This window comes from Sarcophilus harrisii, chromosome 3 (genome assembly GCF_902635505.1).
Source record: "Sarcophilus harrisii chromosome 3, mSarHar1.11, whole genome shotgun sequence".
NCBI lineage: Eukaryota > Metazoa > Chordata > Mammalia > Dasyuromorphia > Dasyuridae > Sarcophilus > Sarcophilus harrisii.
In genome coordinates this window covers 557,031,891-557,044,027 of record NC_045428.1, presented here as the reverse complement: position 1 = coordinate 557,044,027, position 12,137 = coordinate 557,031,891, and the positions used below count along the sequence as shown (strand labels likewise).

General features: G+C 39.3%; 1 protein-coding gene across 1 annotated transcript; it reads left to right on the top strand.

The window, feature by feature from the left end:
* The first annotated feature begins 4,671 nt into the window (after positions 1 to 4,671).
* LOC116422816 (selenoprotein N-like) lies at positions 4,672 to 6,117 on the top strand. Its single transcript, XM_031962562.1, has 2 exons — positions 4,672 to 4,970; positions 5,601 to 6,117. Exons 1-2 carry the CDS (start codon positions 4,812 to 4,814, stop codon positions 5,733 to 5,735), a joined length of 294 nt encoding a protein of 97 aa, XP_031818422.1. The 5' UTR covers positions 4,672 to 4,811; the 3' UTR covers positions 5,736 to 6,117.
* Positions 6,118 to 12,137: the final 6,020 nt, after the last annotated feature.

Genomic DNA, 12,137 nt, shown 5'->3' with positions numbered 1-12,137 from the left:
TTGTCAAAGTTTATACATTTTCAAAGGGACAAAGTCAAACTATTACTCCCAAGAGTCCTTTTAAATGGGTACAACTTTAAGATGACTCAATACAACCAATTAAAATGAACACAATATAGAATATCCTAATTTCACATTTAAAAACCTCTATCAGAATATTCATCCTAAAAAATGTTCATCCAACTTCCTCCAACTGAGTCCTTATAAACTTTTTTGGAAATATAAATGACAGGTACAACAACAATATTGTTTAAAAAAAAATTCTACGAAGCACAAATATTCACACTTCTCACCAAAACATTTCTAATTGCAAAGTCAATTTTAAAGGTTATAAATTGTCCTTAACAGTCCATTCTTGAGGTTCCTCCACAGGTCTTGTAAGCCTGGTGTTCAAAGCCTCCAGACTACTGTCTTAGTCATCTGTAATATCTGGTAAGGTCCTTCCCACTCTGCTTCTTCCAGGACTTAGTGCTCATTCTCTTGCAAACTGCAAACTCCACAGAATGCAAAGCATACATAAAAAAAAGGCTGGGGTAACAATCATGATCTCAAAAGCAAAAATATCTAAAAGACAAATAGGAAAACTATATTCTGCTAACAGACACAGACTGTTTTAATAATTTAACAGTAATTAAATTACTGTTAATACGTTTAGTATTAATATCTATATATGCACTAAATGGCATAGTCTCTAAATTCTTAAAGGAAAGTTAAATGAAGTATAGAAGGAAATATAGGGGGAGAAAAGACCTCAATTTGCCCTTCTCAGATCTCAATAAATCTTATTTTAAAAGTTAAGGAAATGAATAATGTTGAGATTCAAAAGAGACCCCAAAAGGTTGAGGTCACAGACTGGTGTCACAAGGTGTCTCAAAAGAATTCTCAGGCTTGAACCCATCTCCAAGTCAAGGGGCAAAGTTTATTGTAATTGTAACACCAATTGAAGCAAGCTAAGTTCCAAAAGAATTTAACAAAGAACCAAGAGAAAGAAGATAAATTTACAGGACAAAGGTAGAACAGAGCTTCATGTTACTTATTTGCTAATTCTGTAGCTTACAGATAGGTTTGAGGGATATTCTATTCACTGTTGTCTCAGGAACTTGGTTATCACTGACCAGCAGATTATCTGACAGTCAGCAATATTTGTAGGAGCATCCTACGACCAAAAGACTTTAGAATCATTGACAGATTGTTAGAACAATAGAAATCTAAGGTCAGAGGATCTCAGGATCACTGCTATATTTCCCCTAAAAGCTGTATCCCATCAAATAAAATTTTAGAAAAATTAGATATGATAGAAAATATTGAATGAAGGAAATGCAGGAAAGTAATGAGAAAAGTAAATATGCCTAATACTCAGCATAGCATCTACAAAACACACCAAAAAACCATCCTATGGGGCATGAAATTCTCACAAATTCAGAAAAACAAATATTAAATGAATTTTTTCTCTTGACCATAATGCAATTAAAATTATATGCAGTAAAGAGCCTTTGAAGTGTAGATTAAAAATTAATTGGGGAGAGGGGCAGCTAGATGGCAAAGTGGATAAAGCACCAGCCTTAGAATCAAGAGGACTTGAATTCAAAACCAATCTTAGTTAAGAGTTAAGTGACTTAACTCTTACTAGCTGTGTGACTCTGGGCAAGTTACTTAACTCCAGTTGCTTCACAGGGGAAAAATTAATTGAAAACTAAAAAATTTAATCCAAAGAATGGTTGGATCAAAGAACTAATCATAGAAACAATAATTGCATTAAATGTCATGACAACAATCTAGACAACATATCCAAGTTTGTGGGATGCATCCAAAATAGTGCTAATGGGAAAATTTATATTTTTACATCAATAGAAGAGCAGATCAATGAATTGGGCATGCAACTAAAAGAAAATTAGAAAAAAATTGAACACAAAAAATATAAAATCTAAAGATCAAAGGAGAGATTAACAGAATTGAAATTTTAAAAAATATATTAAATAAAATTAAGAGCTGTAGGTTGGGTGGGCAATAAAAATATGCCATTGATCAAAAGAAAATCAAATTGCCAGTATAAAAAATGAAAAAATGAAATCAAAGCATTACGAGCTATTTTGGAGCTCAATAGTTGGACTATTGGGTCCAAAGGGTACAAAAATTTAGTGAGGTTTTTTTTTCGGAGGTTCCAAATACTTCCAAATATGAACTAATCCAGAATTGCTGGATTTAGTTCATAGCAAACCCACAATGGATCCAATATACATGGAAAAGAAAAAATGCTTTTTGTTTTCTTGAATTATTCTTCTACCTAATTGGTAATAAGGTACCTACCTACCTAATTGGTAATAACAGGAATCATAAATTGAGATGTCTTTGAAAAGTAATGTCAACCTGTAAACCCTCAGTGCTTTTGAGATTGCCTCTAATGAGTGAATAGAACAGAGAACCAAAGGAATAGTGAAGTAATGATCAAGAGTGTTGTTATCTGGTAGTGGTGGAGATGGAGAAATGTACCCATCAACATGTATCTTTGTCATCCCAGAAACCCATTTGGACAGCCATAAAAATATTGTCCAGAAGCTTTGGATTTGATCAAAGATAAAACACAATTGGAATTGCTATACAAGTAAATTCCCAAATTGCTTTTGTGACTCTTTTTTAGTCTTTTAGTCTTTAGGACATTTTTAGTCCTTACCCCAGAGCTCTACCTTGGGTGATTAGATTCCATGGGAAAAAGATAAACTTGGAAACTGATGAAGAGATGACTCACTTTCTCTTCATATTCACATGGACCAACCAATTCATGATCTTTAAAAAGAGGGTAAAACCCAGATTTTTTTTCATTTCCCAATTTGTTTAGATATTTGCAGTTCCTTCAGTTGACCAGTGCCTTTAGTCCATTCTAAGTTTGCTGTCCTCTGGACTATCTTTTGGGAAGAAAAAAAGGAAGAATTAAGGAGTAAACAACTGTTCAAATAACTACCTCTTCCAGGGGTGGCTACAAACTACAACAGTTCAAAACAACCAGTCCATCCCCAATAAAAGAGGTGTAATCAAAATAACAAAGACTTACCACCTGTGAGCCCATCAAACTGATCAAGGACTTCCATTGACTAATTCCCAACATACAAATGAAAACCATATTGAATATTAGTTTTCTCATAAAAGAAGCATTCTACACCTGTGAAAATGAAAAGGTTGGACTCCCTCAACTCTTGAGGTCTGTCTCTTCCAGTCAAAAAGAGACTTCTGCCAATCTGAGGCTAAAAGTCATTGCTCTTGCTGGAAACAGTATTGCAATAGTCAGCAAAGCCCAAGACTAGAGGTTGTGAAGATGGAAGCTGCCCATTGAAGAGTGATTCCATTGGACTGACCCAATAGAAACATAGTCCCTGGTAAAGAGATGAGCAGCCAGCTAATTTACCTGACCTTGTATAGCAATAACTATCCACTAGAAAAGCAAACTGCCCAACCCAACCTTATAGCAATCCAAATGACAAGACACCTGCCTCAAACAGTCAAAAGTAGCTATGTTCAGTAAAGAACCAAGCTATCAGCAGCAGAGTGACTTGTCCAGACCAAGCCAGTATAGCTATGGGTGGACATGTCCAACAGATTCCATCCTCTGTAAAGAGACTGTCCAACCTAGGAGCAGAGTGCCTAGGAAAACCATCATTCCTCAATCAAATTTGTGAGGATTCTCCAGAGAAAGAGAGGCTATCAACACTCAGCCATTCCTGAGTCCCCTTGGGCATTGAGTGCTCCCTAAACGTTTGAACCATTGTACTTTAAATTCATCCCATATTATCCCCCAAGTTCTCTATCAGTAGGAGAGGGAACCCCAGGTTTGGGCTTGAGTGTCTTGTAACTACCCTTCTTCCTATGCTATTTTTGTAAATATCTTTTCTACGACCAAAAAGGGAAATTCTGGTGGGACACATTGTTAGAAGGCAAGCCATCCACAAGGAGCTCCTGAACCCAAGACAGCAGGAGTCCTCTGGAGACTCAGCCTGTCAGTGTCAGTTGAAGTTAAGGGGTGAAATGTCACAGAAATATTAAGTAACATTAAGAAGCAGATTCCAGTTTTCATCTAATTTTCTTTTTCACTTTTTCTTTCTCTTTTTTCCATAATCAGACTCTTCAGTAGCACCCATTGTTTTGGGAGAAGAGTTTGCTGACACTTAGAATCAGAATTAAAGGAAGGACATTCAATACTACCTGGGCATCTAGGTTAGGGATAGGAAGCACCACAAAAAATAACTAGAGCATCAGGCAAACCAAATGACTCAAAGAATATTCCTCAGGGAAGGAGTGTCCCTGAAGTCCGATCACCCCACCACATCTTCCATCCCCAGCTTCCTTTCCTCTGGCCCGTTCATCTACAAATGCCTTCTTCCTTCAACCCTGTTCCCATCCTCACTTCTATTCCCAAGCTCCCGTAGTATCCCTTCCCCAACAACCCTGTCTTCCCCGATCTCTTCCCACTGTCCTTCCTGTGTCCAGCCCCATCCCCTTGATGATCTTTTCACTCCCCGTGATCCTCCCTTCCAAAGCCCCCTTAGTCCACATTCCATGCCACGCCCTCTCCCTCCCCGCCCCCCATTGGTCTCTCTTCCTTTCCATTCTCCTCAAAGGTCTCCGTTCCATTCTATCTTTTTCCATTTCAGTGCGGCAGTCTCCCTTCCATTCTCCTCCCCTCCCCCTTTGGTCTCCATTCTGTTTCCCCCTTCCTGGTCACTCTTCCTTGGTTTCCGTTCCATTCCATCCCTTTGTCACCCCCGTTCTATTCGCATCCACATCCAGGGCTTCCCGGAGGCCGAGCAGAAGCCCCCGCCATGGCGCGGCACCGGCGCCCAGGCCGCAGCCCTCCGGGGCCCGCAGTCCATTCACTCAGCTCATTTTGGAGCCTGGCGCTGCTCCTGGCCTTCCTCTGGGTCGCTGCTACCACCTGGGGCTTTGCGGGCTACCGAGAGGCTCAGACGAGGGCGCAGCGGGTCAGCCTTAGCCCCGTGAGCGGGATCCCTGACCGGGATCAACTGGGTTGGGGGCTATCCGGATTGGGGCCACCCAAGGCAAACTGGGGATCAGTGCTAGGCAGTGGGTGGGACTAGGGTTTCCAGCTCCTGAATCGGGAAAGGAAAGGCAACCACCGTCCCCATCCCCATTTGGACTCTTGTACTGGCCCCTTAAGAAGCAGGAACCCCCAAGCAACTCAAGTCTTTGCGTCTAACGCTTAATTCGGCTCTGAGATCCTGAGCAAGTGAAGCAACTTTTTTGGGATCCAGTTTCCTCATCTGTAAAATGGGGATTATAATAGCACCTGATAACCAGTGGCTGGGAGAGTCAAATGAGATCAGTGCGATCCTGGACAAATTACTCAACAGCTGTTTGCCTTAGTTTCTTCATTTGTAAGAGAGGAAGAGAGAGAGAGAGAGAGAGAGAGAGAGAGAGAGAGAGAGAGAGAGAGAGAGAGAATGAGAATGAATGAGAATAGTAATAACCTCCCAGAGTAATGTTAAAATGAGAAGTGTGAAAAAGTGCTTTATAAATTTTAAATACTAGCTTGTAAAATGCTTTTGAAAGTGGCATTTATTATTGTTATTTGTCCCCTTGCTCTTACACAGGAGGCAGTGCTGAAGTCTCTGGGGACAGAAGGCCAATTCTTGTTTGCCTCTCTGGATACTGACAGGGACTTATCCATCAGCCCTGAGGAGTTCAGACCCATTGCTGAGAAACTGAGGGAAATCAACAGAGACTAGAAGTGGATGGATGGATGATGAACATAAGAGAAGAGGAAATATTGTCACATCCCCTTAACATATAGCTTCATTTTCCCATCTGAGCAATACCCTATCTTCTCCAAGACAAGATGAGGGCAAACGAGAAGGCTCCTGGGAAAATCTCTGGACCTAAATATTGAAAATCATTATTAATGGGCACTATCACTGAGGAAGAAGAGTAATCATGTTGGAAGAATCAAGGCAAGCTAATGACTAGTCTTCTCAGATCCTCAAAGCTCCTTTTGTCTTAGGTTTTATTATGATCTCAGCTGCTCTCATGAAATGGAATTTCAGATACATTTATGGTTGCAGTTTACAAATGTGTAAATAATAAAAGCTTTGGAAGTGAAATAAGTATAAATAGGACTTCATCCTTATTCTACCTCACAGTCATTCATTGCAAACAATATAAAGGAAATTCTAGAATTCTAAAGCAAGAAGGGGGGGAGAGTCTTGAAGTTTTATGTTGATCTGTTGTGCAACAGTTCCTTTTTATTGTCCTGCCTCAGTTTCCCTGAATTGTTCTGACTCAGTTCCTAATTGTTCTGCTCAATCCTGCAACACCACCCCTCCCTCTTAATCATCATGATCCAGATAAGGAGAAAGACCTTCTGTCTTAGACATCATGACCCCAGCCCTTTCCTACTTATCAGAATGATCAGTGCCTACCCCCATTCTGTCATTGTTCTTCTTTATCCCAACTTATCAGAATGTCTGGTGCCTCCCCTCACCCTGTCAGAACTGGATTGATAGTCTGTTACTGCTCTCAGTGCTCTGACTCCGACCCTGCCTCGGTTCTAGTCCCTGGTAGCTTAAAGCCATGTGTGTGTGTGTGTATATACATATATATATTTCATGGGAAGCACACATTAGCTGCTGGATGCTTTGGACATCAGCCCTGGGAGCAACATGCCCCCAACACAATCTCTCCCTTTCAAATAAAATATTAAAAACTCTCTAATCTCTATCTTGCCTCAGTTTCTGCAGCATTACAGACCAGATCTCATGTTTTACAGTGGAGGAAGCTGAGACTCAGGGATGTAGAAATTTTTTAAAATACTCATAATTATACACAGATTCAGCCCCATAATAATTTTTTCATTAAGCATTTATTAACAGCCTAAAACATGCCAAGCAAAATGCCAAGCTCTGAGATTACAAATGAAAAACATAAACAGTCCTTGCCCCCAGAAAAGCTTACATTCTAATGAGGAAGGAGAAAGATAACACACAAAGGGAGCTGAAAGGGGGGAAGAGCTGGGGAAGAAAGTATTCAATGAAGGGGCATGGTAGAATCCAGTTCAAGCTCTGTATTGTAGCCAAGGGAAAAATGAGACATGTGTCCTAAGATCCCTCCTTAAATGGAGGTACAATAATGAGTAAGTAATAGGAGAAAAGGGCACACAAAAGAAAACTGGAAGGGGGAAGGTTGGCTAAAGGCAGAGTGTGGGACGGTGACCCTTACCCAAATTAAAGTCAGACAATCTCAGAGTAAAAAGAAGCAAAAAGAGATTACAATTTCAAGACAAAGGGCAACTCCCAACAGACAAGATGTCAATAGAGGAGTGCAATGCACAAATTGCAAAACACAAGATTCAATGGACCAGAAGCGCCCCCCACCTTAATCTTTTCTCTCATTGTCTAAAGAAACAAATTTTCCTAGAGAACTGCTGTACAAGCAGATATTCTTGAATGAGAGAATTCTGTTACCTAAATTCCCAAAGCCATCATTGCCTTAAAAAAAAAAAAAAAAAAAAAAAGTACTTAAATGCTAATTAAGAGATGGTCAGAAAATGGTCATTGAAAACAATGGAATGTCTGCAGCATTTAGCATAGCTCAACTTGTTATTGCAAAGTCTCAAGACACAAGTTCAAAAGTCACATATCAGAGAAGGGAGAGGAATCCCAAATTCTATAGCCAAGGGAAAAATGATATATGTGTCCTAAACTCCTTAAATGGAAGTTTGGGAATTTTCCTGCTGCCCTCCAATCAGAAAATCAGAAGGTGTCTCTGAGGTATGAGAACCAAAACTGATTCAATCTTGCTGGATGATGAGGTTTTCCCAAAAAGGAGCTTCCCCGGCTCAGTTCATGAACCACAGCCCTGCTTCCACCTCCAGAAGACTTAGACTCACAAAGCAGCTAGAACACTATCAGAGGGATCCTGGACAAATTAAGTTCTTAACTCTTTTGAGGCTGTCTCCCTGTATGTTATTAAAAATAATCATTGTATTCATCCTAAATTTTTGTAAAGAAAAAATGTTGTATCTACTCTATGGCTCTATTAAAATGGGAATTAACATCTAAATCAAAAGAGATAATATTTACAAAACACTTAACACAGTGCCTGGCACATAGTGGGTACTATATAAATGCTTATTCTCTCCCATACATTTCTTCAATTATACATCTCAAACAACTCATATGCTTTATTTGAAAACTGGCCCCATACTGATCAATAAGTTATTTCCACATTCCTTTGATTTTTCACAGACACTGGGGGAGGTGTCTTTTATGGTTTCAGGAAGTGCACCGGTTGGCTCTTCTCTTCCCACCTCGGAAAATTCATAATCTATCTTCCAAATGGAAGTCAGATTATTTAATGCTGTCTTCTGGTTAATTGTTTCCTTTTAATTAACTGGCTTATTTTTATTGTTTTAATGTATAAAAGTCTTTCTCCTTCTCTATTCAAGGTCCAGGCCTATGCTGAGGAAGTCTGATCCTAGCTTGTCAGGAAATTGACATACATTGCTTAAAAAAATCATTATGTTCTAACAAATATGGAAATATGTTTAAAAGGATTGCAGTTATATAATCTACATCACATTACTTGCTGACTTGGGGAGAAATAAGGGAAGGAAGGAAAAAATTTAGAACATAAAATTTTATAAAAATGAATCTTGAAAATTACATGTATTCAGGAAAATAAAATACTATCAAAAATAATAAATATGTTTAGAAAATCAAATCTTTATCACCCACCACATTTTATAAACTTGGCATTATATATTATTATATATAAAAATAATGTAATGAATATTATCTATATAATATGTATATTAGGAGGATTTGCTGCTTCTTAAACCTATCTCTAAAACTTATATACTCAGAGTATATATATACATCTGTGTACAAATGTATTGAATATACTTATGTGTATATATCCATGTATACATATGTATATGTGTATACACGTATGCATTTATATATAATTTCCCCAGTATTTTACAAGTTATGATCTTAGAGTGTGATTTGGAACCTTGAGGTTAATTTGGCTTGCCCAAGGTTACACAGCCCATAAATAACAAAGGGATGACTTAAACCTTGATTTTCCTGACCTGGAAACCAGCTCCCTAACTACTGTGCAATATTGACTTACAACTAAATAGATGGATAATTAAATTCCACAATTCAGAAAACCAACAGGATTAAGAATTATCTCCTGGTTCCATTGTAGTCAGACTTAGCACAACATGTACAAGGTCACAAAACCCTGCCAGGGCCAGAACAGGTATTATTCATGGGTATGTGCCTTGCAGAGGTCACACTTGGCACTGACTTTGACAGGAAAAAGCTGCCAATAATAGGTGGGTCCCTGCCTATTCTTTTAAAACCACAGCCAAGAATGAACAAGACTGACTGAAGGTAAATCAAGAAGGGATTTGCATTTTTTTTGTATCCTGCACTGGACAGTCTGGCACAGAATAGCCATTTAATAAATAAATGCTAGTTAACTTGACTTAGAGACCATTAGGATAGTGCCCTGGGAGTCGCTAATTCAGATCTAAAAGACTTCAGAGATCAAGTTTTATGAGGTGTCAATCTTGCTTTCCTTCCTCCATGTGGAAGTAGGTGGGGAATGGGAAAAGGCTTTAGGATGCATAGGTTCTCATTTCTGACAATCTCCCATACTGTCCTGTCATTCCAACTTGTATGAACAAAATATACTATGCCCAACCTCCCCATCCTACTTTCCGCACTTTTCAGACTTCCTGCCACTTTTCCCAGAATTGAGGAATTGAGAGAAATCCAAATGAATCCAGACTGATATCCTAGATTGGCACAGGACCCTAAGAACCTGCCCTCCTCCTTCACAAGGTAGAGTCTACAATGAAACTCAATGGAAAGGATCAGTTGTGGTCCAAAAAACAGAAGAAAACGCTGCTAGAATCTGGTCAGTAGAAGTGATGTAATAGAATTATGTTCCCTGATCTTTATGGAGAGTGGGCCACCTGGCCTAGGGAAATTTCTAAAGATGATCCCCACTCTCCTACCTGGTTCCCACGGGAATCTCCCACCTCCAATTAATCTGGGAATCACTTTGGTCTGGAAAACAATCAACACACTTTATTGATTTGAAAATTAGGCCCAAACCACAGAAGGCTAATAAAATGCAACGACTTCTGAGGGTAAAGGAAGAATACTGCTCCCATTGACAAGGGGAGCCCCAAAACCCTATCTATCTCTGACTTGCGGGGGGGGGGGGGGGGGGAAGCTTGGAAACTCGATCAAAGAAGCTCTCCCCTGAGATACTTGCCCCAGGGAATCAAGATTCTGCTATCTGGGTGGGACTAATTGAGTCCAGGATCACTCCTACTTAGCCCAAGCTGGAGATCAAGATTTCTATCCAACTCTACTGAGTTGGAAATTAATCCAGGGTCACTCATTCAAATGGAAAATTTCTATTCAATTCTGAAAATCTGTCTCATTTCAACATGAACTGCGCCCCAGCCACCAGCCAAAGTTTCAATTATAAAAAAAGGCAACTTGGGGCTCATTCCTTGCAGAGGACCTAAAAGCAGGAACATGCCATGTCAAGGAACCTCTCTCTCTTCTTGGCATTTCTGCAACCCTCTGCCCGCTGAAAAGACATTCTCTTTTCAGCGTTACTCCCTCTCTATCTCTCTCACCTATTTCCTTAATAGGACTCTATTTACCTCTCTCTCAGGATTTCTCTGCTAGATTGTTACTTCTCTGTCGGGACCCTGCCACTAAGGAAGTTAGCCTGCAAAAGCTGACTTCTCAGTTCTAATAATAAACTTCTTTTGCCAGTCTAACTTTTTGGGTTTGTAAATTCATTTACAAAGGACCTGCATTAACCAGAAGGGGGTTCCCACAACTCCCTGCCCTGAGCGGAACCTCATCATTTTCGGCTCCCTGACTAGAAATTGAGGGGAGCCAAACCTCATCAACATTCTGATAGAAATGATGGACTAAAAGTGTAGAAGGAAACAAACATTTTTGGAAATAGTCCAAAATTTAGGAATTTGGAATTTATTTGACTTGGCTATACATATGTATTGCAAAAAAATTGTTTTTCTTTGAAGGATAGGGAGAGAAAAACAATTGTTCATTGAAAAAAATGTACTTTTTTATTTTTGTTAGAGATATATGAGGTGTTCTCCTTTTTTATAATATATATGATGGTTCTCTCTGGGAGCAGGTTTCTTGGGGACGTTTTCTGGAGGCAGCCTTAGTTTCAGTTTTCTTAGAGGCCTATCTCTCTGCTTGGTTCCAAGAGCTCCTGAGGCTTGTCCTTTGCCTCTGCTTTCTTCAGCCTCGAGCCAGCACAAAGGTGGAAGATGGAATGAATCTGACCCTGCCTCTGAGAGTGGCCTTGTATCTCCTTCTGTATCTCCCAGAGTGCTCCTGGCTTTCAATCTCCCAGAGTGCTCTTTGGCCCTGAGAGTTTCTTGCTTATATGCTGTTCACTGAGTACACACCAACCATTCTATCACTGGGAAACCATTATTTATTGTAGGATTAAATCAATGCTAAACTAGATTTAAACATTGTCTCCTCAATTCCATTTAGTACCTTGTTCCAAGTTCTGGCCTATAACATATCCTCGTAGGATCAGATCAATCATAAACTCTAATGAGTTAACACTTTGTAAGGATTCCAACAGACATGCTAATTTTTTTCTTGTTTAAAATTTTATTTTAATACATACTGCTTTATGAATCATGTTGGGAGAGAAAAATCAGAGCTACAGGGAAAAACCATGGGAGACGGGAGGGCAAAAAACAAAAAAAGAGATGAATATAGCATGTATTGATTTATATTCCGTCTCCATAGTTCTTTTTCTGGATGCAGAGGGCATTTTCTATCCAAAGTCTATTGGGATTGCTGCGGATCACTGAACCACTGAGAAGAACCAAGTCTTTCCCTCTTGCTGTTATTGTGTACAATGAATTCCTGGTTCTGCTTGTTTCGCTCAGCATCAGTTCATTAAATCTTTCTAGGCCCTTCTAAAATCAACTTATTTATTTTTTATAGAACAATAATATTTCATTACCTCCATATACCACAGTTTATTCAGCCATTGATGGGCCTCTACTCATTTTCCAGTTCTTTGCCATCAGAAAAAGAACTGCTCCA

What these genes read in the sequence shown, in the direction of transcription:
- LOC116422816 (XM_031962562.1), top strand. Translation starts at nt 4,812, where the DNA reads ATGGCGCGGCACCGGCGCCCAGGCCGCAGCCCTCCGGGGCCCGCAGTC. An exon ending in CTCAGACGAGGGCGCAGCGG is followed by an intron (nt 4,971 to 5,600) that starts GTCAGCCTTAGC and finishes GCTCTTACACAG; the next exon opens with GAGGCAGTGCTGAAGTCTCT.